This window comes from Amia ocellicauda, chromosome 19, assembly GCF_036373705.1.
Source record: "Amia ocellicauda isolate fAmiCal2 chromosome 19, fAmiCal2.hap1, whole genome shotgun sequence".
Lineage (NCBI taxonomy): Eukaryota > Metazoa > Chordata > Actinopteri > Amiiformes > Amiidae > Amia > Amia ocellicauda.
This window is the reverse complement of record NC_089868.1, coordinates 19,360,335-19,384,535: the sequence shown is the minus strand read 5'-3', so window position 1 is coordinate 19,384,535 and position 24,201 is coordinate 19,360,335. Positions and strand designations below refer to the sequence as shown.

The window sequence follows — 24,201 nt, the reverse complement described above, 5'->3', positions numbered from 1 at the left end:
CTCCTCCACAGCGCCTCTGCCTTTGCTCAAAGTTTTGCACGTAAGCAATGCATTTTAATGCTGAATTAATGGCCTGACACATTTAAGAAGGTATGTTTACTTGTTTACTTGTTTAAAAAGAAAGTTAAAGTTGAAAGGTAGTTTGTAGCACATGTGACTGTGCCCGGCTTGAGACAGGAATGCTATTGTTTTATACTTCACTTATTTCATTGAGACTCCATTGAGTAAAGCGAGATGTTAAGGAAATGCGATACAGAGTATCAGTAAGTGTCTGCTGGTAGGAGTTGGCACGGTGGCATTTACACAGAGTTTGGGCTGTTTAGTTTTGGACACTATTGATAATAACTATTGAATCATTGATTTTTAGATTCGTGTGTCAGGTCATATCATGGAAATGCTTGTGATTTAAATCCTTCCAGACAAACGCAGCACAAAGCAGTTAAAAAGATAGTTTTCCATTTTGCGACACCGATAATTACATGTAAAGGTTTTGACAAGAAACGGTATGTAACCATAGGATTCTTTGTATAGAATGCAAATGAATGAATGGGCATTTCAATCATTAATTTTGGTTGATGGTATTTTATAACTTTTTATACCGTTCCTTTTACAGACTTGAAATTGTCTGACTTGACTGTCGATTATATATATTCTTTGATAAACCCACAAATGCATATTTTTGTCTCCCCCCCCCCCAAAAAAAAAAAAATAGTCCTTTGTAAGCAGAAATCTCTTGAAAATGTTTTTTTTTTTTTTAGTTCCATAACTGGAAACACAATATAACAGGTTTACCATTATTATTAGTATTAGATTACAGTACATGCATAGGGGAATGTATTAGATACAATAAAGTGGTTGTCTCGGTTTCAATATCTAAAAGACACTGATACATTGGTTGTTAAAAAGCCTTACATTCTCCATTGAAACCAACTAAAAGAAGGAATCATTCAAAAAATATGTATTGAGTTCATTGTTTTAATTAAAGTTCAAGCTTATCTAACAATTAGTCTTCGAAATCCATCCCATTATAAGAAAACAGTTAATGTTCGGTGGGCTTTGGCATAATGTTTTTGAATGACTGGTTGTCTGTCTTAGTTTAAGTTGAGCACTGATGAAGTAAAGCACCTTTAATGTGTACTGTAATGCTGGGAATGAAAAGGACAGAACTATTACACACGCAATGCTATATTTTGTTCAGAGCTTGTTGTATGTGATGATTCCCAGCCTCCTCACCCAGTCATTGGAGATGCCACAGCTGACATAGATGTTATCTTTCAGGTTTGCAGATCATAGTTGACCGAAGTTTGAAACCCCTGAACTGCTTACTAAACACTAAGTAAATGACTAATCTGTTTTTGTGAAATTAGTCAGGTTGATGTAGTAATGATGCTAGCAAGTTCAAGTTCAGACCAATCTGTTCACACATTTATTTTTATAATAGAAAATGTGGTTTGATTGCCTGAATGGAAGTGAAGGGTCTTTTCCGAGCAGGGCAGACAGTGGCAGTGGTGATGTTGTTCACTGCAGTACACGGTCTTTACAGTGACTGTGAGGTATGCTGTCTGAGCTCCTCGCCACAATTTTAAGAAAAGCATATCAGTAAAATATCAAGAGGAGGGTTTAAATGTCTTGGGGTAGGCCAGAGTTGACAACGATAGGTGTTATAGTAAAGAAGACGCAGATAATGGGTGCAGTTGGTTGTTTCAGGACATGGTGGGAGAGAGAGTCTGCGCTGTATGTGGATTTGGTCTTTTGACCAGTGTGGGAACCTGGCGATCGAGAACGCCATGCAGAACTCACAGTGTGGACGTGTTTCCACTGTTCAAGTCTGCAGTCTTGAGTTCCCCTAGTGTCAAATAGCAGCAGGGAAGTTGCGAATGTTTAATGCGAAAATTCGGAAAGTTCTTTCTGAACCAAAGAGGTTTTATCAGATAGGATCAAAGAGCAACACTGCATGTGTAGTGCCGAATGGAGGGTCTACAGAAAGGAAGTTAAGTGCTATGAAGTGTAAATATTTAATTTTCCTTTTGAGTTATAACTTGGGAAGATCGCTGCCTGCTTTTTTTGGCTGAGAACATAGAACATAGGAAACTAGATAGTGCTATCCTGTGCAAGATATTTCAACTCCATCCTTTCCTTGCAGCAGATGTAATTTTGATGTATCACATGTGATGCTTATGTTATAATATAGTTCTCCCCTACTCTCTGAAAGTAGCTTTGGGTAGTAATTAGTACAATTTTAGCATAAGCAGGTGGTTAGTGTGAGAGATTTACATTTCAAATTAATTTGTTTTTACAGCTATATCAAATAGTGAAGAGGTCTCCATTGTTTTTTGTTTCATTGTTTATTGGAGAGATTATCTATTTCAACAGAAATTGTACAATTGTCTTCACAAATTGCAAAAACTTAAAACTTAAAATTTTAAATTAAGCAGTGTGTTTCTCTTCATCGAATGGTGCTGTATTGGTCATTTTTCCTGCTGACAACAGGCAGGATCTGAGACAGCGCTGATTTCAGTTGCTCTAAACTGGCATGTAATTACTGTAGAATATGTAACAGAAACACTTTCAGTATCATTTGAAATTTGTGAGGTTGCATTTCCTGTTCTCATACTATATATAAGCCCTAGATACATATAAAAAGTCATTTTAGAAATGAATGTGTCAAGTGGGTGGTGACTTTTTATTCTTCATTACTCTTCCATTAAAATAAGATAATTTATTAATTTTGAAAAGTGTGTTTTTCAAATTGAAAGAAAAAACATTTTAATTTAGAGAGTGGACTGTGAATAGTGTCTTTTTTGTTTTAGGCACAAGTTGACTTCTACTGCTACTTATGCTTTATAATAATAATAATAATAATAATAGTGCAAATAACACAATTGATCTCTTTTTGTGTGATGGTGATATTGTTAATTTGAGTGTAGCCTGTCTCTTGGTAGTTAAATTTCATCTTAACATTACATATCTTTTTAACAGGGTGAATACATGCAGCCCAGAAGATTTGTTTGTACCTGAAGGCGGATCCAGAAAGTGGAACCAATCCAATATCACTTCCTCGAGTACAGCTTGGCTGTGACTGACCATGTCTTCCATAGATCCTTACCAGTACATTATAGTAAGTAACAAATCAAACGGTGGAAAGGCATTGTCTAGGCCTGACAGGATTTCACTCTAGATTCATTTAACCTAAAATTATTTCATGGAAGAGAAATACATTATTTCCAGTGATCTCAGCAGCCTTTTCATTTTCTTTGGCATGTGTAGCGTAAGTCCTTGAATACACACAGGGTTCAGACAAGGATTTCAGGCCAAAAATAAAACGTATTACATTTCTTTTAGAGCTCATGGGTTTAAGACCGCAGACTTAAGAAGTGTCGATAGCGATATTTAAAAAACATTATGTTGTACAGTATGTAAAAGCAGGGTGTGAAGTTCTGCCTCACAAGCAAAACCAGCACCACAGTTTGCGCTTTCTTATTTCTCCTTGTTTAAAAGGCAGTCACTTCACATAGTTATTTTCAACAACAGTTAGCTTGTTATAGTTAGGTTGTGATACTATTATTTCAGCCATCCTATAGTGTTTAGTTAAGTCAAAGATGCTGTTCTTTAATGCTATAATCTTTAAGTACAACCTTGATTTGTTATTCCATGTGCATTAGCTATTGTTAAAATTTAAAAACAAAAATACTAAAATGTATAGCATTACACAGCTGTAATGTAATGTCTGTTGCAACCATAATTTAAGTTATTGTACTCCCACGCTGTCCAGATGCATTGATATCAGGTGTTGTGCCTTCTAGGCTGCTGTCCATGTGATGTCATTCATAGCTGTTGGAGAAACTTCAATTCACCATGTTTTAGACAGAGACAGAATTCTGTTGCAGTCCACTGTTATTGCTTACTGAGTCTTGCATAATACAATTTGCATGCTGCACAACAGTTTAAGCATATTCACTGGAGTACTTTCCAACCAAAGCTCATTTTAATTGAGGATTTCTGAGAACTCTTTGGTGAACAAAAAACATTGGCATTTTCTTATTATTGATTAAAATGCATTTCCTAAGTATATTGTACTATTTGTATTTTCTTTGTTCGATTTCATTTATAGATATTTTCTGTATATATATTTTCAATCTCTAGTTTGAAATGTGTCCAAGTACGAATATGCTTGCTGGCAGAAGTGAGAGTGAAGATACTTCTGTACAGTAACTACAGAATAGTGCTAGGTCTAATGAATGGGGTGGACAACAATTCTGTAAACTCACAAATGGGTTTCATCATTACATTCTGAATTTTCCTAAACAGATGACACTTTTTTTTTTTTTGGTTGTTGTTGGATACATTTCAAAACCACAAGTGATGCTTTTTTTTTTAAGAGGAGATCAGAAGTCAGATTGATTTTCCGGAAGTGAAAGAATCCTGCAGCCTGACCTCTTTTTACTTTTCATGTGCAGTAGCATTACTTTTTTATATTATATTACCGAGCTGTCAAAGCTTTCAGCATTTTTCTTCTCTTTTTTTGTAAAACGCCATACTGATCACTGAAAATGCTACAATGTGTTGAAGGCTAATTGTATTGAATGTATTCATTTCATTATGTGACAGTAAGTAATTGTGTAGATCAGTAGAGGTAGCATACAAAAAGCGATCTGTAGATTAGGAAAGGTTACAGAGCAGTTACGTACATCGGTTTATTTTGTGTCAAGTGCCATCATTCTGATTAGAAGAGAAATGTTTGTTCTTCCAACTAAGTACTGATTAGTTTCAATAAAGACATGAGTTTTATTAGAGTCTGTGGACACATCAGTTGTCGGTGAAGTTCAGCAGTACTTCACAGCAACATCTTGTTGCTAAAGAGTGGAGCTTATTTATTAGCATCATTTTCTAGAATGGAAGACAGTGAGATAAACAACAATCATCTCCTATTTGTTACCCTTTGATTATTTTATTTTCTTCATTCCCCACAACCATTAAGATTACATTCAGCGTTTCTGGAATAAACTTCTGTGAACAGTTTTAATAAAAATGGATAACTCAGTGCTGTCACTTGAATGCTGGATATACATTTGTATTATGTGACTCTTGACTCAAGACTTCTATGCGATGTTTGACTAGAAGGAAAGTGAGATTCGATCGTGGTGGTGAGGACAGTAAGCAGCAAATTGTGAAAGAGACAACAATGGATCCTTTCATTTACTGCAAGGAAATAAGTGCACAAGAAAATTCAATCTATTTTTGATATAGTCCATTCGTTTTTTGTATGAGTGTTTATTTCCATAAAGCTGGGAATTTTTTGTCACAAATTATTTAATATACAGTTTTCTATAAATATTTCATGGCTATTTAATGTCATGCTGGATTAGTTATTTTGTTTTAAGGACATTAAGTACCATATAACATTAGCACAACTAAAGATAGATACAAGATATAAAATAGTTTAGATTCTTAAGAGATGTTAGAGCAGTTATTTGTGTAGGTGTGGGGAGGTTTGTGTGCATTTTAAGGATGAATATGATTTTCACACACTGTGAAGGTTGTTAGGCATTCATTTTGCAACATGTTAAATGTGCTATATATTAAATGGCTTTAAAAACTGTTGTATAGAGTGATCCCTCTTCCCCAAAATGCTGTAAGTCATCTCAGACTGAAGACGTCTTTTATTGAAACATCTGCTTTTTTATTATACGTTATCTTTATTATTTTTAGATTAGATATGGAAAAGTCTCTTTAATATTCAGCTCATGAGATTTACTAGTTGAATTAATAAATACGTGTTTCAACATACATGCTTAAATTAAATATGATGTAATTAAGTTGCATGCATGCTTTTCTTCCAGGTTGAGCACCAATATTCACACAAATTCAAAGTAACTGTGGTACGAGCTGAGAATGTCACTAAGGGAGCCATCGGCGACTTGTGTAAGTACCATGCTTTAGCTGTGGTTTTATGTTGCTGTCTGAAAACTGTGCCCATGATTGCAATCAGAGCTAGTGTTTAGTATTTCATCAGTGTTTAGTATTTTAGTATATTATCTTCAGTTAATCAAGATAATACCTAGAAACAAATCCATCTGTCAAAGGCTTCTTTATAAAAGATAGTTTTCTGTTTACTTATCATGAAACGACCTGTCAGCTTTCTCTTTCTGTTTATGAAGATGTTGTTTTGTTGTTTATTTGAAAATACCTCTGCAGTGAATGCTTTTATCTGATGAGCACAGCAGTAATAATGTTTTTTGGAATGCATTAGCGCTCTGTCTCTTGGCCTGCTGTTTGTTTGCCTCAGGCCTGCCCCAACTCTGGCCCCACTCCGCACAGCTGGCCGAGGGCCGGTCTGGAGCTCTCCGGCAGCTCTCCTGGCTCTCCATACCTCAAGGGTTTAGCTGGAGCTCTGTCTCTTAAAGACACACAGCTGCTGAACAAATAGCCGATATGTCTAGCAAAGTTTTGCAATGAAAGATGTCAAATGTGCTCAGAACATTTATGGTTGCATTTCAAAGAGCCAACCCTTTTGACAATTGTATTTAATTAATTTCCAAGGTTTTTTATTTATTTAATTTGACTTAAGCCAGGATGGTTCAAATATTTCAGTCCCCAGCATTCGTAACCACATTGAAACAGTGAGACGACAACCTACATCTTGCATTCTACTCCTCTACTCACTAGCTCTTTACTAGTATAGCTATTTGAATCAATTGATAATTAGTTCAATTAGTTCTTCCTACTCTTTAATGTAAATGTTTGATGTCCGTTCTAGGAATCAATACAAAAAATCAAGCCTTACCTCCTTGATTGAGCTTCTTGATATTGCATATGTTTTGCATCTGATTTTTGCCAGCCAGTATTTATCCATTTTGATTTTTAAACCTAGTAATATCTGTTATTTTCAGCTCCTATGCAAAGGCTTCAGTGTGAAAAAGATATTGCAAGCCAGCACTTGCCTGACCTGACTGCTCTCCCTAATGACGCAACAGTCAGGTGAAAGTCAGCCCATCACTTCCGCTTGTCACAGCATAAGATAACTTGCAGACCCTTTCATTAATTATTTTGTCTTTGACTGGAATGTCATCTGATTCCAGCAAAAAGCAATTCGTTTGCAATGGACAAAAACTCGCATTTCAAGTTCCAACCTAGGTCATAATTCCATGAATACGACATGTGGAAAATCTCCACGCTAAAGTTATTGTTTATGTGTCATTCATTGAATGTCTTTCATGAATGCCAACACTCTGCCAGAATGATTATATAATGATGTCACCTGTGTTTCTGAACTTGAACCATTATCTTATTAACATATTACAACAATCTATTATGCTGTCATGAATGAAATAACATAGTGGCAACAACAGGTTCTGAGTTATGTGAGTGGGATGGCAAAATTGCGCTCTGGTGATTTCAGATAAAAGCTTAAAATATCAAACCAAAAAAAGCATTAATTTCATAACAGCTTAGTGTGTTCTTGCCTGCAGTTTTAACAATTTACACACGTCATTTAGGATGCAAAGTTAAGATAATTAATACCACCAAATTTGTATAGATGGTAGATGTGCAAAGTATGCAGAGAGCAAGGCGCAAACTCTTGTATTTAAAATCTTAAAATCTACGCTATGCAACGTAGAATTCTTCATAAGAGGAAGCTTGACGGAAGTATACTATTTATAGATTTAGTTTTTTAACAGTTTAGTTGTGGCATGGATAGTTATGTGACTTTGCACTTTATTTTAGAATGGAAATTGAGGTCACTTTAAGATATACAAGCTAATCAGCAGCAAGGCCGTTCAGATTGTAGGAGCTTGAATTTCTCAAACCGGTTTGCTCAATGTATACGATTCAGTGCAATGCTCACGTCAGTTCTGAAATGTAGTGGAACATTAACAATTAAAATAAACCTTTAAATAGAATGTTGTTACGAGCAAAAAATTCACACCTTAAGTGTCACAGAGAGGCCACAAATATTATACAGAAAAGGAAGTAAAATGACCTTACAAATCCTAATTATAGCAGTGTATTTTTCACGTGTTCAGCCTTATTTAACCCTTTTTTAAGACAATGATTTATACTTTCTTTTGATGTTGCAACATGTTTTCCCTATCCATGTTTGATGTAATGATGCACAGTCGTCATCAACTAATATATAAATCAACTAATATATAAATGTATATAAACTAAAATATCTGGAACATTTCTTATTTTCTGTAATTCTGCCTTTTGGGATTTAAGTGGATACCCCAGACCCGTATGTGGAGTTGTTCATTCCATCTGCACCAGAAAGCAGAAAGAGGACGAAGCATATCAACAACAATGTGAATCCGGTGTGGAACGAGTCCTTTGAATTCATCTTGGATCCCAATCAGGAGAATGTACTTGAGGTGATTTGTTGATATTCCCTATTGTCTGTAAACCTTCCCTCGATCTCTTGGGTCTTTAGCCACTGGCTCTTACTCTCTTCTAATTCATATTGTTCATTGATGTATTATATTAAATTATTACTTAGGGAGGGGGGGTTGTGCGACTTTTTGTAAAACAGATTAGTACAATCTCAGTCAAAACCGATTCGAGAAGATCCTGACCACTGAAATGCTACCAATACTGTCATCTCCATATCAATAACATATGTTTTAAACCTCTTTTGCCCCTTTTGTTGTCAATTCAGATAACCCTAATGGATGCCAACTATGTCATGGATGAGACTCTGGGTACGGCATCATTTCCCATCTCCAAAATCAAAGTGGGCCAAGCAGAGTTGGTTCCATTCCTCATTGGAAAAGTAAGATTGTAATTGACAATATATTCATGCATCTCTATATATGTTACAAATATCGATTTTACAGGGCTAAATGTTACATTTTATTTTTATATTGTAGCGTTTGGTGGGGAACTCCCCCTCGACTACTGCTACATGTGGTGTTATAGGGCAATCCATATGTGACTAGTCTTGTTGCCATCTAATTCCTTTTGCATATTGGCAAAGGAATACACTATATGCATTAATGCATTTAATTGTGGGAGGGTCCCTGCTTAATTAAGTCCATATCATGCATTATTGTGTATATTTAATTGGCTTATGTGGGTTATCACATAGGGTGAATGTGTGGGGATAGGTGACTACTGGTAAAGGGGGTTGGACCTCCTCAGTAGTCATACATGATTCGGGATTCATAAGGGCAGGCGCATGGGTTTTAGCTCAGTAATAGAGCCCTGCATGAGCGTGGTAATAGTAACAGCATTCTCTGTAATGAGTGTTCCTGTAAAGTCGACGGGTTACAATAAACCTCCCTTGAGAAACACTTGAGTGTGTGTTGGATTCTGTTGATACCAGACATTAGTACATTGGTGTCAGTAGTGGGATAACGAGCATGTGTCAGGCCATCTCGAGTGAGGGGATGGAAGAACAGTATGAGGGTGTGCTCTAATTACTGGGGGTGGGTAGTGTAGTGATCCTGAAGCATGACTAAGGGGCCTGGGCCTTTTAGTGATGCGTTAAGGTCGCAGCACTGTGGCGCAGGAGACGAGGGTTCGAATCTGGCTGTGGCTGGAGCCCCCCCAGATGTTACAATATTATATCAAGCATTTTTAATTGTAGCGTGTATCAGTCAATGGAATGTGATCATGGTTCATGTTTTTTTTTTTTTTAATCGTATTTGCATGATAAATGTATATTTGTTTATTTTCTTTCTTCAATAGGTTACCAAAGTGTATTTGGAGATGACCCTTGAGGTGTGGTATGTATTATATTATGTAATGTATATTTGTGTATGTGTTTTCATGAAGATTTAAAAATACTAGCTTGTAAGTTTTTAATGGAGAATTAAAAAAATGTAGTTAATATTGGTTTAAAATGATCTTTCAAAATGTATATTGTGATATACTTTTATATATTCAGAACTAAAACTATTATTAAGATCCCATCCCAAGGAACATATTGCTATAGGCTGTGTTGAGTTGTATTTGATCTATACATCTGTATTGTGAACAAAAATAAAATCTAGGTTTTCAATGCTTTCCTGAGACCACTGTCTTTTTTTCTGTAAAATGAAACACTAAAACTTAGATCTATAGCCTGCAATAATTCATTTCAGTAACCCTTTGAGAAAGCAGAATGATTTTGCTGTGTTTTATCTCCTCAGTTCATCAACTGACTTACACTTCAGCATGGCGCTCTGTGACAAAGAGAAGTTATTCAGACAGAAACGCAGAGACCGGGTGATGCTAGGGATCAAGAACCTCCTGAAAATGGAGAAGCCTCGATTTCTCCCATCCGCAGTTCGAGAAGTAGGTTAACGGCATATGTCATGTCGGCCGAAAACTTTGGATAGAACCTAAAATACTGCACTCATCAGAATATGGTTGGCACTAGACCTTCCTGTCAATAGGTATGTTAGTGGGTTAAATAATGGATCTTCATTGCTGGTGACAACACACCAGTTCAGGGACTAGTGGAGACACAGTTGCCTTTGGTGGTAGTATGATAAACGTATGTTATGTCTTGACTCAAAATCTAATGTTGTGCATCGGTTTGTTCCCAGTTATCCACTATAACAGCTCACTCCCTTCCTTACTCTTGTAAGCTCTTGGAATTTGTCTTTCATTTCCTATCGTCAGTGTCTCAGTGCACATTTGGGATTTTTGAGGAAGTGGTTAGTCCTAAATTCTTGTAAGGAAATCTAGATGTTTCAGGCCTAATTATTTTGCCATTTCCATTCTGTCCAACCCACAGTTATGAACTTATTCTTACCTCATATCATTTTAATTCAGGAGTATTGCGTAATGTTAAGTAAAGTATTGCGTAAGAGCTTCCCAAGAAATTATTCAAGCTTAAGAAAATGTCTCAGCGTGATTCAAACAAAAACAAAAAACATAGTTCGTAATCCACTGTCTTGAAAACATCAGTCAGATTATTTTAATTTGAATTTGGATCTGTGGAAGCATGGAGATGTTTTTCCCCAGGACACTGTGTTGACTGTCTTCATTCATAATGGGGTTTCCTAGAAACAACGAGGAAGCAATCTGTGATCATTGTGGATAACAGTTGTTTTCAGGACAGCCTGTGCATGTAGTTTTATAATGTATACTTGCTCTCTCTTGTTCAGCTGGTTCTTTTATTGCATTCTTCCTTGATTACCAAACCGCAAACCATTTGCTCTTCCACACCTGGGCACTGGTCCCATAGTTCCAGAAAGCAGAAAGTGGTTATCATGGTAACAGTGATCAAATAACACCAAGCAAGGTGTCATTACAAAGTCCTCACTCATACTTAATTTCCGATGAAGACTGTATAAGTTAATATACAGATCCCTGACATATTGAACTGAGAAGGAAATACAGCTGCACCTAAACACCCTAGTAAAATGTAGCTTTTTTGTTCTCTTTTATTCTCCATGCAGGGCCTGATCAGTGTGGTTGTACAGATATTTGTACTGCAGGCATAGCCATACTGTGAGAAAATTAGACTGGTCTTCAGGGTGGTCGTTTAAATATGTCAAGGCTGTGTATTTGGTTTGATATTGAATCCACTTCGTATTTGGCACCAGTAACCGCTTACAATCCTCCTTTCGCAGGTGCCAGTAATAGCCATCTTGGGCTCTGGGGGCGGCTTTCGAGCGATGGTGGGATTTTCAGGTGTGATGAAGGCACTGTACGAGTCAGGCATCCTGGACTGTGCCACTTATGTTGCTGGCCTGTCTGGTTCCACATGGTGAGTGGCCCTCTTAGCCTTCTCTTCCGGGACAAAATGTGGAAAAGTCTTGCAGAAATTTATGATAGGGTATTTATCTGTTGGGCCTTTCTAGCTAGTTCGTGATCTTTTTTATCTGCACATTACATCTGAAAATAAACAAGACAAACCTACCCCTTAAACGCATCCAAGTCACCCCATATCGTATCCTTCAGCGATTTATTAACACCTAAAGTCAATCATGGAAGTCAGTATAGTCGTAGAGAAAATTGTGTTTCCCAGATGATTGAACTTACCCGCTTGATGAGTCCTGAGACGGGCTGTTGTGTTTCCTTCTGGGCTCAGGTACATGTCCACGCTGTATTCGCACCCTGGCTTTCCAACCAAGGGCCCAAAGGACATCAACATGGAACTGATGAAGAGTGTGAGCAGCAACCCTCTCTTTCTGCTCCTGCCTCAGCACATCAAGCGCTACATTGAAGCCCTGTGGAGGAAGAAGGCTGCCGGACAGCCCGTCACCTTCACCGACATCTTTGGCATGCTCATTGGAGAGACCCTCATCCCCGGGGTAAGAACAGGCCCTTATTAACCCTGTCTGTCATGCATTGAAGTCACAGATGAAGAGACACAAAACTGTTTGTGGGGGAAAAAAAGGAAAAAGATGTGACTGCCTGCTCACTCATGAATATATATTTGTTATTTTCGAATCCTAATAGAAATTCATTTACCACAATATACTTTTCTTACTTTTTTCAGATTAAGAGTTTATATTTAATATGTATTAAGTTATCAATGTTTTACCGATTGCTTACAGGCATTGACTTCACATTTCAATTCACATGAATGAGTTTACAAATCATTCTTTTTCAGTCCTTTACCGGCTCCGTAAAGTAATGCTAAGTGTGCGTAAAGGCTACAACATCTGAAGAACAAACAAGCAGCTGATATGATTATCTACCAAAAGCACATGCTGACTTGCTACTGATCTTTGCTTTGGGTGGGGGAGTGGATTTCCTTCTCGGTGACATCTTATCAGACCATAATATAAATTCATACTGCTTTTGTGTAAGAAATGAAAGCCTGGCAGAATTCTACGGAAACATTTAAATATCCTTGTGGTGTTCGAGAAGGCACAGTCTGGGTTGATCAAGGGCTGGGTGGGGCCACGCCTTGAAGGCTGGCAGGTTTTAAAAGAGGATTAAGACCTAGAAAAAAACAGGTCTTTTCACTTCTTATATAAATTAACTAATTAAGATCGGAGGCCAAATGGCTATCTTGAATATTCAGAAAAGAAGCGGTACAGAGCCAGCGTTGTTTTTATAATGTTAAATTTATATTGCAATGCAAATGACTGCTTCACTCCACCCAGCGGGCACCTGATACTTTATATAGCAACATTAGAGCCCAAGCGTCTCGTCGTACAAAGGGAAACGTTCTCATTTGAAGACTGTGCTGTGCAGCAGACTGCCACTCGATGCTTTTTGTTTTGTTGTTGTAAAGAAATGTTTATTTAAGGATCCTCTCAGGATACGACAATTGTAACTAAAAATAGGTTTGAATGCCTCAAGGAATAACATGTGAAGCAGCTATAGGGCAATATTTATGTTGAAGTTAAAGGGTTCTGCAGCCCTTCCTGTCCACATTAACTTGTTACACTACAGAAGGGATTCACGTTCTTGCTCTGCCGACGGGCCTGGTGAAGCAGCCTTGTAGGTTGAGCAGTTCACTGAATTCGTCCAGTTAAAAAAGAGGTCCCCTGTGATCAACCTTCACTATATCTGAAACTAATAATAATTTTGTTCTAGGAACACATGACAGTCATATTTTCACTTAATTGAAACAAATATATTGAAACAGTCTGCTTACTGGTGGATTTTTATTTTCATTTCTGACCAGTTCACTGGTCTTAATCTGTGCCTGATATGGGTAACATTAACCTGAGTCCTAAATATAGTTAGACTTGCAGAATCTGTGTTTAAATACATATTGTCTATTCACATGTTGTCACGCTGAAAGAAGCACTGGACTTTTATTAAAAAGAAAAGTGGATCAGATCATTAAAGGGGCTCAGCTATCAACTTAACTCTCTTCTAAACACACTGAAATGTATTCAATGATAGTATTGGTTGCAGTGTTACAGTAATACAACGTTACCACCTTCAATGCTGGTCAGAATGCGTGTCTTTATATTGTTGTGAGAGATTAGCTGTAATCGTGTCCATTTCCCCTACAGAGAATGGACACTAAACTGAGTCACATGCAGGAGAAGGTGGACGAAGGCCAGTGTCCTTTGCCATTGTTCACCTGTCTGCACGTGAAACCCGACGTTTCAGAGCTCATGTTTGCAGGTCTGTGTGTTTTGAGCTTAATGTAGTGTGTGGTGTTCTGTAATATATTTCATGATAAATCATTGAAGATGACTGCAAGAACATATTGTTTATAGTGATGAATGACAAATATTCAGGTGGTTTTCACCAGGGGTTTCTTACTTTCTGTAGCTTAAATGAGAAAAGTATGTGCCTTAATTTTGAAATAATCTGAATTTATGTACGTCTGAAGCAATAACCAAAATAAATAACCTGGAAAGCATAATTACAGCATTCTTTTCAGTTCATATTCTTGACTTTGCTCAAGTTTATATGATCATGTTGATGCATTGAAATTATGTAACTCATTGTTTGGTGTAGGATACTGAAAATGACAGGATGAGGTTGTCTTTTACTCTTCCTTACTGGTAAAGAGCATGTTGCCACACCACATGTTTTATGTAGTATTGGTAATCACTGGCAACACACAACTGTGTTGTGTAATGCCTTCCCCTTACTGCGGACATTTTATTGTCTATGTTGTATCTTTCTGTACCTGTCAATGTCTCCCACGTAAATGCTAGGTTTATTTATAGACAGATTTGCTTAGATTTGCATCACAGAAAAACAAAGTGTCAATATGTAAATGTTAAATAACTTATTTTAAGTAACAATGACATAGAAATGCTCCATCCCCTTTTAGCAAATTAAGATCAAAATTTACATAACTTTTGTCTTTGTGCTGACTGCCAGTGGCAAATATTAGTTCTACATTATGCAACAAACTGCTAGTAAGACCGATAATGTGTACTGCCTTCTTTTTGCTAATATTCAGCCCTGCTAAACTAGATAAGAAACATAATTTCCTCTACCCTTTTAGATAATAATGCCAAAATCATATTTTTGCATGTGTCAGTAAAATAAAAATAAAGCATTATTATAGTATTATAGCATAGTATTTTTTTATATTCTACTCAACTTTAACAATTAGATTTAACAATAACATTCCTCTGCAATTATTGCTAACTTGGGATAGCTACTGACTCATGTCAATATGGCTATACTTTACACTATTAGAAAAATGTTTTATTAAATATAATTTAGTCTAAAAGAATACTGAAGACTCATTCAGGCATTTTAATATTTTAGTGTTTTGCATCACTCTGATTCATGGAAAATTGATCCAGTAGGTTCAGAGAAAACACGTTGATACCTATGGTATGGAAAGGGCAAACCAATCCAGACTAACACACTTAACACATTTCCTTTTCATTATGTTAAAATACATTTACATTAAATTATTGCTATAAATAGATGTAAAATCAATATTCATGTCTAGATATGTATGGACAAGCATGGGACAAACAGGAATGTAAAGAACAAAATATTTTGCCAACTTCCTCTTAGACAGTATCGCCCAATTTTCACCTGGCTGTGACAAGTTTTGGCCTGGGAGGGAATCTTATTAACTCAAATCAAATTCCAAGGTTGTTGGTGTTGAGATGCATTTGCAAATAATCATATACTGACTTTTGTCCTGATATAAATACAGTATGAAGACTTTTAATCATGGTGAATCGTTGTAATATTCATAAACAATTTTGGTAGAATGTATTGTTTTGGCTGCTTCTGTTCCTGCCGAGGGATGTTCTGTTTCTTTAAGGAAATGTCAAGGTATAGAATGGTATTCAGAATAATTTCTCCAATTATTCATTATAGAATCTCCTTTGCTGGAATAAAGTGCATAAATACATTTTTTTTTCTGCAGATTGGGTGGAGTTCAGTCCATATGAAATAGGGATGGCAAAATACGGTACCTTTATGACCCCTGATCTATTCGGAAGCAAGTTCTTCATGGGCTCAGTGGTGAAGAAATATGAGGAAAACCCACTGCATTTTCTCATGGGTAAGAGACACCCTGAAAGCATTATTAAGAAATCAAGGGAATGAAGTCAGTGGGAGTGACGAGTATCGGTCTGGGTGACAATACCAACACAGTATGTGTTTTACTCACAGGTGCTTTCATTTTAACTAAATTTGAATAGCTGGTATACAATATATACGCTAGGTGCATACATCATTTATTGTTATACAATTCAAATCAAAACTGTTTTAGGAGGAATGGAACAGTTAAATTGTCTATCATTTTTGCTACATTTTAATACTTCTTTATTTTATTTACATTAATCCTTAGTAAGAACAAATTTTCTATCATTCCTGCACCTAGTATTCCAATATTAAGCACATTGTGAAACTTTGCAAAGTATATTATATATGTATGTAAATATCAGCAATAATAAAGAAGCATAGGCAAGTGGGCCCACAAAAAGCCATCATTTATAAAGTCTAATGTAAATCCCAAATGTGTTATGTCTGTGTTAATAGAAGAACGTTTTTATTTGCAGGCGTGTGGGGAAGTGCCTTTTCTATCCTCTTCAACCGAGTGCTCGGGGTCTCCCGGTCTAACAACACAGGGGGCTCTACAATGGAGGAGGAGCTGGGTAAGAAAGCTGTTGAAATTGCTGTGTTTAAAGGAGTAAATCATTATTTGCATTACAGTGAACAGCTGTGAAATTATCCATTCCATCAAACATTCCTTTCTCTTGATTTATTCAGGGATTTAATTTGACTGTGTATTTTTTTAAACATTGTTTTGGGATAAATTGTTCACACTTTCCAATCATTATGGGGTATGTCATTAATGTACATGAACTAGATCCTGACATTCAACTTTTTGGGGAAAACATTGAATCTACATCTGAATCATATCCTGTCTGTTCTTGTTAATTTTACTTCGTTAGCCAACCATAATAATTCGAGGTATTGATGATTTTGAATGCCGTTCCTCTATGTCACTCCGTTCAGTGTTTTGTCTGTGGTAGATGTATTGTTTCATTTTGTGTCAGTATTTAACTGCTGGTAGAAAAATATTTAAGTCAGTGGCTACAAGTCAGCCACTGCCATTTCCCTTTGAACTTCCTCTACTGATTAACAACTGTGTCTTTAAATAACCATGGTCATCAACAATGAGGGCCTACAGTTAAAGTCTACGGGACTGAAAACTAATTCTGCAGTTCTGTCTGCTCTGATTATAGTGTTGGAGTTCTGTATGTCCACCATTACCATAAATGCAACCCTTCCTGGCACCAAAACATATTGTGGTAGCTTGTTTTATTGAAATTTGGTTTTTAAAATCAAAATCACTCGCATGAAACTATGTATCACACTATGCTGCCACTTTACAGAACAACTCAAGCCTGAACACATCCTGGGGGAGGACACTTTGGACAATGACAACGAGGTGCTTCGTAAAGGTAATTATAAAGCATGTGCAAAACCAGCCAATCACAGAGCGGCATTCCCAAACGTTTCTATACCTCTCATCATGTGTATGAATGTCATCCCATTCACAGAATTGTGAGTATTTAAAATGCTACCAATGAGGTTTCCGGTGGGGCAAGTTTCATTACACTTACTAACAGGAAAACACGGAACACAACACAGAACAATTAGGATAGGTATTATAAGTATTAATCAACACTCGGTACAGTCTATGCAAGTGTGGGTGAGTGAGAAGACCCTCTGCTGCCCCCTCTGTCCACAGGCACGGAGAGCTCGGAGACGGAGGAGGAGTTCCAGAAACACGCCCAGGCCAGCTGGGTGCACCGCATGTTCACCTCACTGATCAGCGACTCAACCCTGTTCAACACACGAGAGGGGCGTGCTGGGAAGGTGCACAACTTCATGCTCGGCCTTAACCTCAACTCTTCCTTACCCTTTTCTCCGTTCGGGGACCTCATGTACTCAGTGGATGAGGAGGACGCGGCAGTTGCAGGTTTGGAACTGGTTATCTGTCAACCACCTTTTTTTAATTTTAAATCCACAAACCATTCACTTTCTCCTTTAATTCTCATGTATATATAAACCAGTCTTCTTAAGAACAGACACCAACTTTCCTCCTTGCAGATGTGCACACTTATCAGCAAAATAATCAGTTGCTCTATTCATATTCTCTATTTTATCATCATTTTAAACACAAGTTAAAAATACTAGCAATCATCCTCAGGAGTTCAGGATGAAGACAAAGAATGTGGTTAGTCTTGGAAAGGTATTACAGCAGAGTTATTCACAGTTATTGGTTATTTGGAAATGCTCATTATCATTTTACAATAGTTTATAAATCTCTTATTTCAAGTATTAATTTAATGAATAACTGAACCATATTTTGCTGTGGTTATGTGAAACAAAATAGTAGTAATTTATGAGCAGTCCAGGATTATCCGCAACCTTGGTGTAATCTTATCCAAAATCTTAGATTTAAGATGATGTGTGGGATTGCTTACTTAAAATGTTATCTTTTATTATAAAAACTAAAAGCTGAATGTGGGCACCAGTACAAAATTTCACAATAACTTTCAAAACACCTTGACCTAATAGCAAGGTACAAATATTCTCTTTTCTGGTTTTCTTCCTGAAAGCCCCTTCTGGTATAAATGTTGTATAAAGTGTGTGTCAGCTGGCAAATGATTTCCGATGTTTTGGTTTTGGTGATTCACAGACCCGGATGAGTTTGATCGCATCTATGAGCCTCTAGATGTAAAGAGTAAGAAGATTCACATCGTGGACAGCGGCCTGACCTTCAACCTGCCCTATCCCTTGATTCTGCGGCCCCAGAGGGGGGTGGACCTCATCATCTCCTTTGACTTCTCTGCCCGGCCCAGTGACTCCAGCCCTCCCTTCAAGGTCAGACTCCAGCCTAGGGAGAGTTGAAGCAGGGTTCTCGAAATGGTTCTTCTATATCATCATACCACTGTTGATTATAATAGTTAGAAAAGTATAGACATGATGCAAACTTCAGTTCATTTTGTTTGATTGGTGGTTATTTATGTTCATATACATTGTGTATACGTTCACTGTTATTCTGAATAGAATAATTAAAATTGTACAAAAATATGATTATAATCAATTTGTTGTAGGAATCATTGATTGTCAGTTTTTTTTTTTTTTTTTAAGATTAAACATTATTATGGGTTCTCTATTCAGGAGTTGTTGCTGGCAGAGAAATGGGCCAGGATGAACAAACTGCCTTTCCCAAAGATTGATCCAAAGGTATTCGACAGAGAAGGGCTGAAGGAGTGCTATGTCTTCAAACCAAAGAAAGGGGATAAAAACTGCCCAACTATTATTCACTTTGTACTCGCCAATATTGACTTCAGAAATTTCAAGGCTCCAGGTAAGATCTGGAAATATAGACTTTAATGTGGACAAAACTCACAACGCTCTTAAACCGAAAGAAATGCAAAGCTACTGTATAGATTCTCGACAGTGGGGATGTCTTGACCGTAACAGTTGTGTTTTTGTAGGGAAAATAGTTCCTGGTAATAGATCTTTGAGATTCATTGTATGTGTCAGGTTTCATTATAAATACTTGTTATCTTCCAGGTCGGGAATTAGTAACTTTCTCGAAGCACAGCCGGTTTTGTTCATTTTTAAATCGCACCTCTTAAATGTCTTGATTGGAACTATAAAGTCTGAAGCAGTGACATTTATTGCCCTTTTTAGTGCTCTTGAATTATGATACTGTATAGAGCTGTTCCAGGAACTGACCCCACAAATGTTACGCAGAACTGTGATAAATGTCTAAATAAATATGTGATAAGTCAACTCAAAAATATATATTATTAATACAATCTTCTCTGGCCTTTCCTCAAATGTGCAAGCTCTAGATTCACATTTATTCCTGTCTGTTATAATGTTGTAAACTCTTCAGTCACTTTTTTTATACGGAACAATAAAATCATTCTTATCTTAATAAGTATCATGCAATGGACTTAAAAAGCTAATTGAGCCCAGTAACTAACTACTTTATTGCTTGTGTGAAGGTGTGCCACGAGACACTGAAAAAGAGAAGGAATTTGCAGATTTTGACATATTTGATGACCCTGAGACACCATACTCTACGTTCAACTTTCAATACCCTAACAAGGCTTTCAGACAGCTCCACGACCTTATGGAGTTTAACACGCTCAACAATATTGAGGCAAGTGTAAAGCTTATCCTTAAAATTTTTAAATGTCTCTTTTAATTAAACAGTTGTTTGTTTCAGCAAGACTCTGATGCCAGTGTCAAGGTAATTGTAAAAGCAGAGAGTAATTGGACAGCTATATAAAAGGACACAGACGCAGTAATTTAGGCAGCTGATGTTACTTCTTTTGCACTGAAAGTTGCAGACACTGTGCCTATTTTCATGCAAAGTGAAATCACGCTATGTCTGTGCATTCATGACGTGCAGAAATGATGCATGATTGTGCTCCTTCAAAAAGTTAACAGAAAAAATGTGTTATTATACTTTGTTGTGCACGGTAAACGGCCTAATTGATCCCATAGTAACAAATCCAACAACAATGCAAATTAATTCACAAGACTGTACTTCCCCCATATAAAGAACGCTCCATCTCTCTATGTTGTTGTCCTCTTGCAGTGTAAGATTTTCCTAATCCCATCTTATTATACAAATCAAATCATGTATTTATTATATTAAATCAATTTGTACACATTTTTCACACCTGCATAATATATTTGCAGTTTTTATGTTTTAATGTTTCAGGTGCCTGTGTTTAAAACCAACACACAACATTTAAATAAACCCTTTTATTATTACATTAATTTATTATTAATGAGGTCATTTGCACTGAGAAGACTATATTAGTACACTACAATAAACGTACATGTAAGCGGGGAGCAGGGCTGGCACGACCACAAACGCATGGAAAACGTGTTGTCTTCCTTTTCAGTTCTTGCATCTCATTTGCCCCGATGTTTTCTTTCCTTTCAGGTGATTAAAGAAGCAATAAAAGAAAATGTACTGTTGAGGAGGGAAAACCCATCACGTTGCTCTGTCTCTCTCTCCCTCAGTAATATTGACACGAAAAAGTTAGTGAAAAAAGAACCCAGTGGAAAACTCCATATCTAGTCAATGAGGAAACTGGGTTTGTATTAAATATGGATTTCATTGCAAAACTGTCTACAAAATACTGGATTCATTTGCTGGGACCAGCTATCAACACCTGCTTGTAAACATGAGAACATACTTAAAGAATTCCTCTAGTGCTTTGGCATGGGAATTGGCACAGTTAGGTTAATGGTGGAAAGCATTCTTAATTTTGTATGTTGTCGAAAGTCATTTATTTTATTGAAATGAGGTCCACTGCATATTTGTTCTCATGCTTGATTCATCTTCAAATAACTTTGATGTATAACATTATTATCAGTCATGAATGTTTTAAATGGTACTGAATTTACCAGTTTAAGGGATGGGAATAACTTTTTTGTATTCCCAATATATGGAAAGTTAACAACCCTAGTGCCAGGAAGCAGGTTTATATTAGCATTTTTGATGAGCTGGCTTACACATCAAAATGTTTTCCTACTCAAGCAACACAAAACCATTCTATCAGATTCTATAACCGGCAAATGTTCGGTACAATGTGGTGAGTATTGAGTATCTGATAAGGTTACAATATGTAACGATGTATGATTTTTATGCATACGTAGCACTTAATTAAATAAGTATAAGAACTATTAACTATGCCTTGCGATATGTTTGTCCAATGTCTACTGTGTATCAGTCACACTTCATATTAACCATACAATATCGTTATCTAACGTGTAGTTTCTGTTCGTTCTCAAAGAACTTAGTGAAAACAGAAATTGAATTTGATGAGTAACTCATTTTCGATTCATTAGCAAGAGATGCTGTCACCTCATTTCCGTTGACATGGTTTGTCTTCTAGTCATGTCACAGCATGTTTCAAAGTGTGTTTTTTTTTTTTTTTTTTTACTGAGTTTAGTACGCAATGTTTATAAGGGATGGTGGAACAATTTATATTCTAGGGCTTAAATCTGGGCCCCATGTGTGAAGATGCATTTTGGTTTTAAGGGTGTCTTCACTAACCGCTATGCTTTAGTTTGAAAGGTTTGTCAGAAATCCACACCAATCAGATTAAGGATCTAGAGGGATTATAAACTGTAGAAGAATTGGGCACCATGTTTGGTGTAAAAACTTTTTCAAATTGTATTTGGGCAAAAGCATGATAACTTAATACATTTGTTTCTCAAAGGGGTATATAATTTACAGAAATGAAGGTGATGTTAAATTCTGTAAATAGAGCTTTACACAACAGTTCCAGAACGCAAATGGGTGTCTGTGTTGTTTTTTTTAAATCATCTGACATCCTAGCAGTCTTTTTAGTACAAAAGTATCACTGAAACTAAAATATTCAGAAAGCATCTTCATTACAATATCATGTTATACTAAAACAGGATGTTGTATTCAAGGTAAAAGTATAGTGTGTGTGCATTCATCGTGAATATTCCCCGAATACAAAATCCAGTATAATTAGTTCCCACTTCTTGAATAGTGGGACTGCAAATGTTATTTCAAGCTTGCTTAGTTTATTCATCCTTCCACAGACAGAGGTATTTCCTCCTGTGCTGTTTGACAGTCTTCATATCTCTGCAGAGAGGAAATTGAAATGTCTTTGTATCTTTAAATAAAATGTAGCCCATGGTCATTGTGTATTACAGCGCCTCTTTCTGGGTCTAGGGTTGACACGTTCGTTTCAAATCCACCTTTTGGGTAATACTGGAACAGACCCTCCTATAAAGCCGTAGATATGTTTCAAACAGCAAGTGAGGATTGTCTGTAGTGTATTTGTCTGATATTTCTTGTTTAGAACACCATTTAATGAAAAATGAAGACTTAGATATATATATATATTAAAAGTAGGGTTAGTATCAATAAAGTGGTAGAAAATATTTTTCACATTAGTATTCAGTTCCTTTTTAAAGATGTACTCTATTTTGTAACATTTAATAAACTGATATCACTAAATGCAACTAAAGTGCAGCCTCTGCTATTCTATATATTTATAAACTGTTAAAGTTCCAGTACAGTGAGGGACAACATATTTATGTATACATTAATGTAACCCATGCCTACTTTAGAGTGAATGTTTGCCTTTTTATTTATGTGGAACTGTGATAAACAATTATTCACCTATGGAATAACAATGTATCAATGATTAAAGTGTTTTTATTTGCTGAATAAAATAGCCCTCCATGCTTCTTTTTTTATATATAAATATATTGTCTGATTGAACCACAGGAATTGGAAAGGTTCAGCTTCAGAGGTATTTTTGATACTGCTTTATGCCCCTAGACAAAAAGTGTAAATCGAACAAACGATTTGGGAACATAGAAGTATTTAAACATACACCTTGCCTTTATTAGTACTGATGTAACTAAGAGTAATTGACAGTATTGGTATGTATTGTATGTGAAAAGGGACTTTTATATCACTAAAAGTAATCTAAAATGAGTCAAATTGCATACATTATATACAAAATGAATTGAAGCGTAATATTTAAATCTAAAGAGCAGCAGGACAGGATGCAGCTTTTTGACAATATCTTCCAATGTGTCAGAGTGCATGGCAAGAAGCCTATGTGGAGTTTTTGGAGATGAAACATACTTAAGACTCCCACCACTGTGAGAAATCTGGCACGGGCATATCAACGCGAGGAGCATACTTTGCTGAATTAAATTTGAATGTAAAACAATTTTTTTTTCTACGTTTGAATGATTAAGTGTAAAACAAGACTGGAATTAGGTAATGCACATAGTTGGAACATATGAGTTTGACAGGACCCCCATAAAACTGAACTGAATAGTAGCATTTAGGTACAAATTTATATAAACACTTTAGAGAATTAAAAAAAAGGCACATATGAGAAAACTTCAGGTTAGACAGAACTGTCACTGAACACAAATCACTGAACATGGCATAATGAAATGTTTTCTATCGGCTATCCACTGCCAAAATGTTATGTATGACTGGGCTCTTCTTAAGCACTGGTTTCCACATTCCTGAGCACTGTCATCATGTCTTACGATACTGTTCCCCTGCGTCACACCCACTGGGTCCTGACATGCATCACGTTTTCAACATCGGGATGCTCAGTGAATCTTACAATGCCTACTATAGTCTTCAGTGCTCACTTTTTCTCAGGAGTACTTTTCACTTTTTTAGTAGATTTTACTCATATTCTCTCTGACATCACAAAGTGCATCATGGCAGCACTAATATTATTCACCACAGGGCCGAGTACTGACGCATGCTCTAATGAGTAATAGTATTTTCCCGGTGGTATCTAAATTAAT

The 24,201-nt window shown here is 36.5% G+C and overlaps 1 protein-coding gene across 1 annotated transcript; it reads left to right on the top strand.

Moving 5' to 3' along the window:
• On the top strand, positions 1-22,883 carry pla2g4ab (phospholipase A2, group IVAb (cytosolic, calcium-dependent)). Its single transcript, XM_066692100.1, has 18 exons — positions 1-90; positions 2,980-3,118; positions 5,841-5,922; positions 8,221-8,369; positions 8,654-8,767; positions 9,685-9,722; positions 10,128-10,272; positions 11,559-11,695; positions 12,020-12,242; positions 13,908-14,022; positions 15,749-15,886; positions 16,386-16,481; positions 17,226-17,294; positions 17,585-17,815; positions 18,539-18,723; positions 19,024-19,213; positions 19,863-20,020; positions 20,816-22,883. Exons 2-18 carry the CDS (start codon positions 3,086-3,088, stop codon positions 20,951-20,953), a joined length of 2,241 nt encoding a protein of 746 aa, XP_066548197.1. The 5' UTR covers positions 1-90; positions 2,980-3,085; the 3' UTR covers positions 20,954-22,883.
• Positions 22,884-24,201: the final 1,318 nt, after the last annotated feature.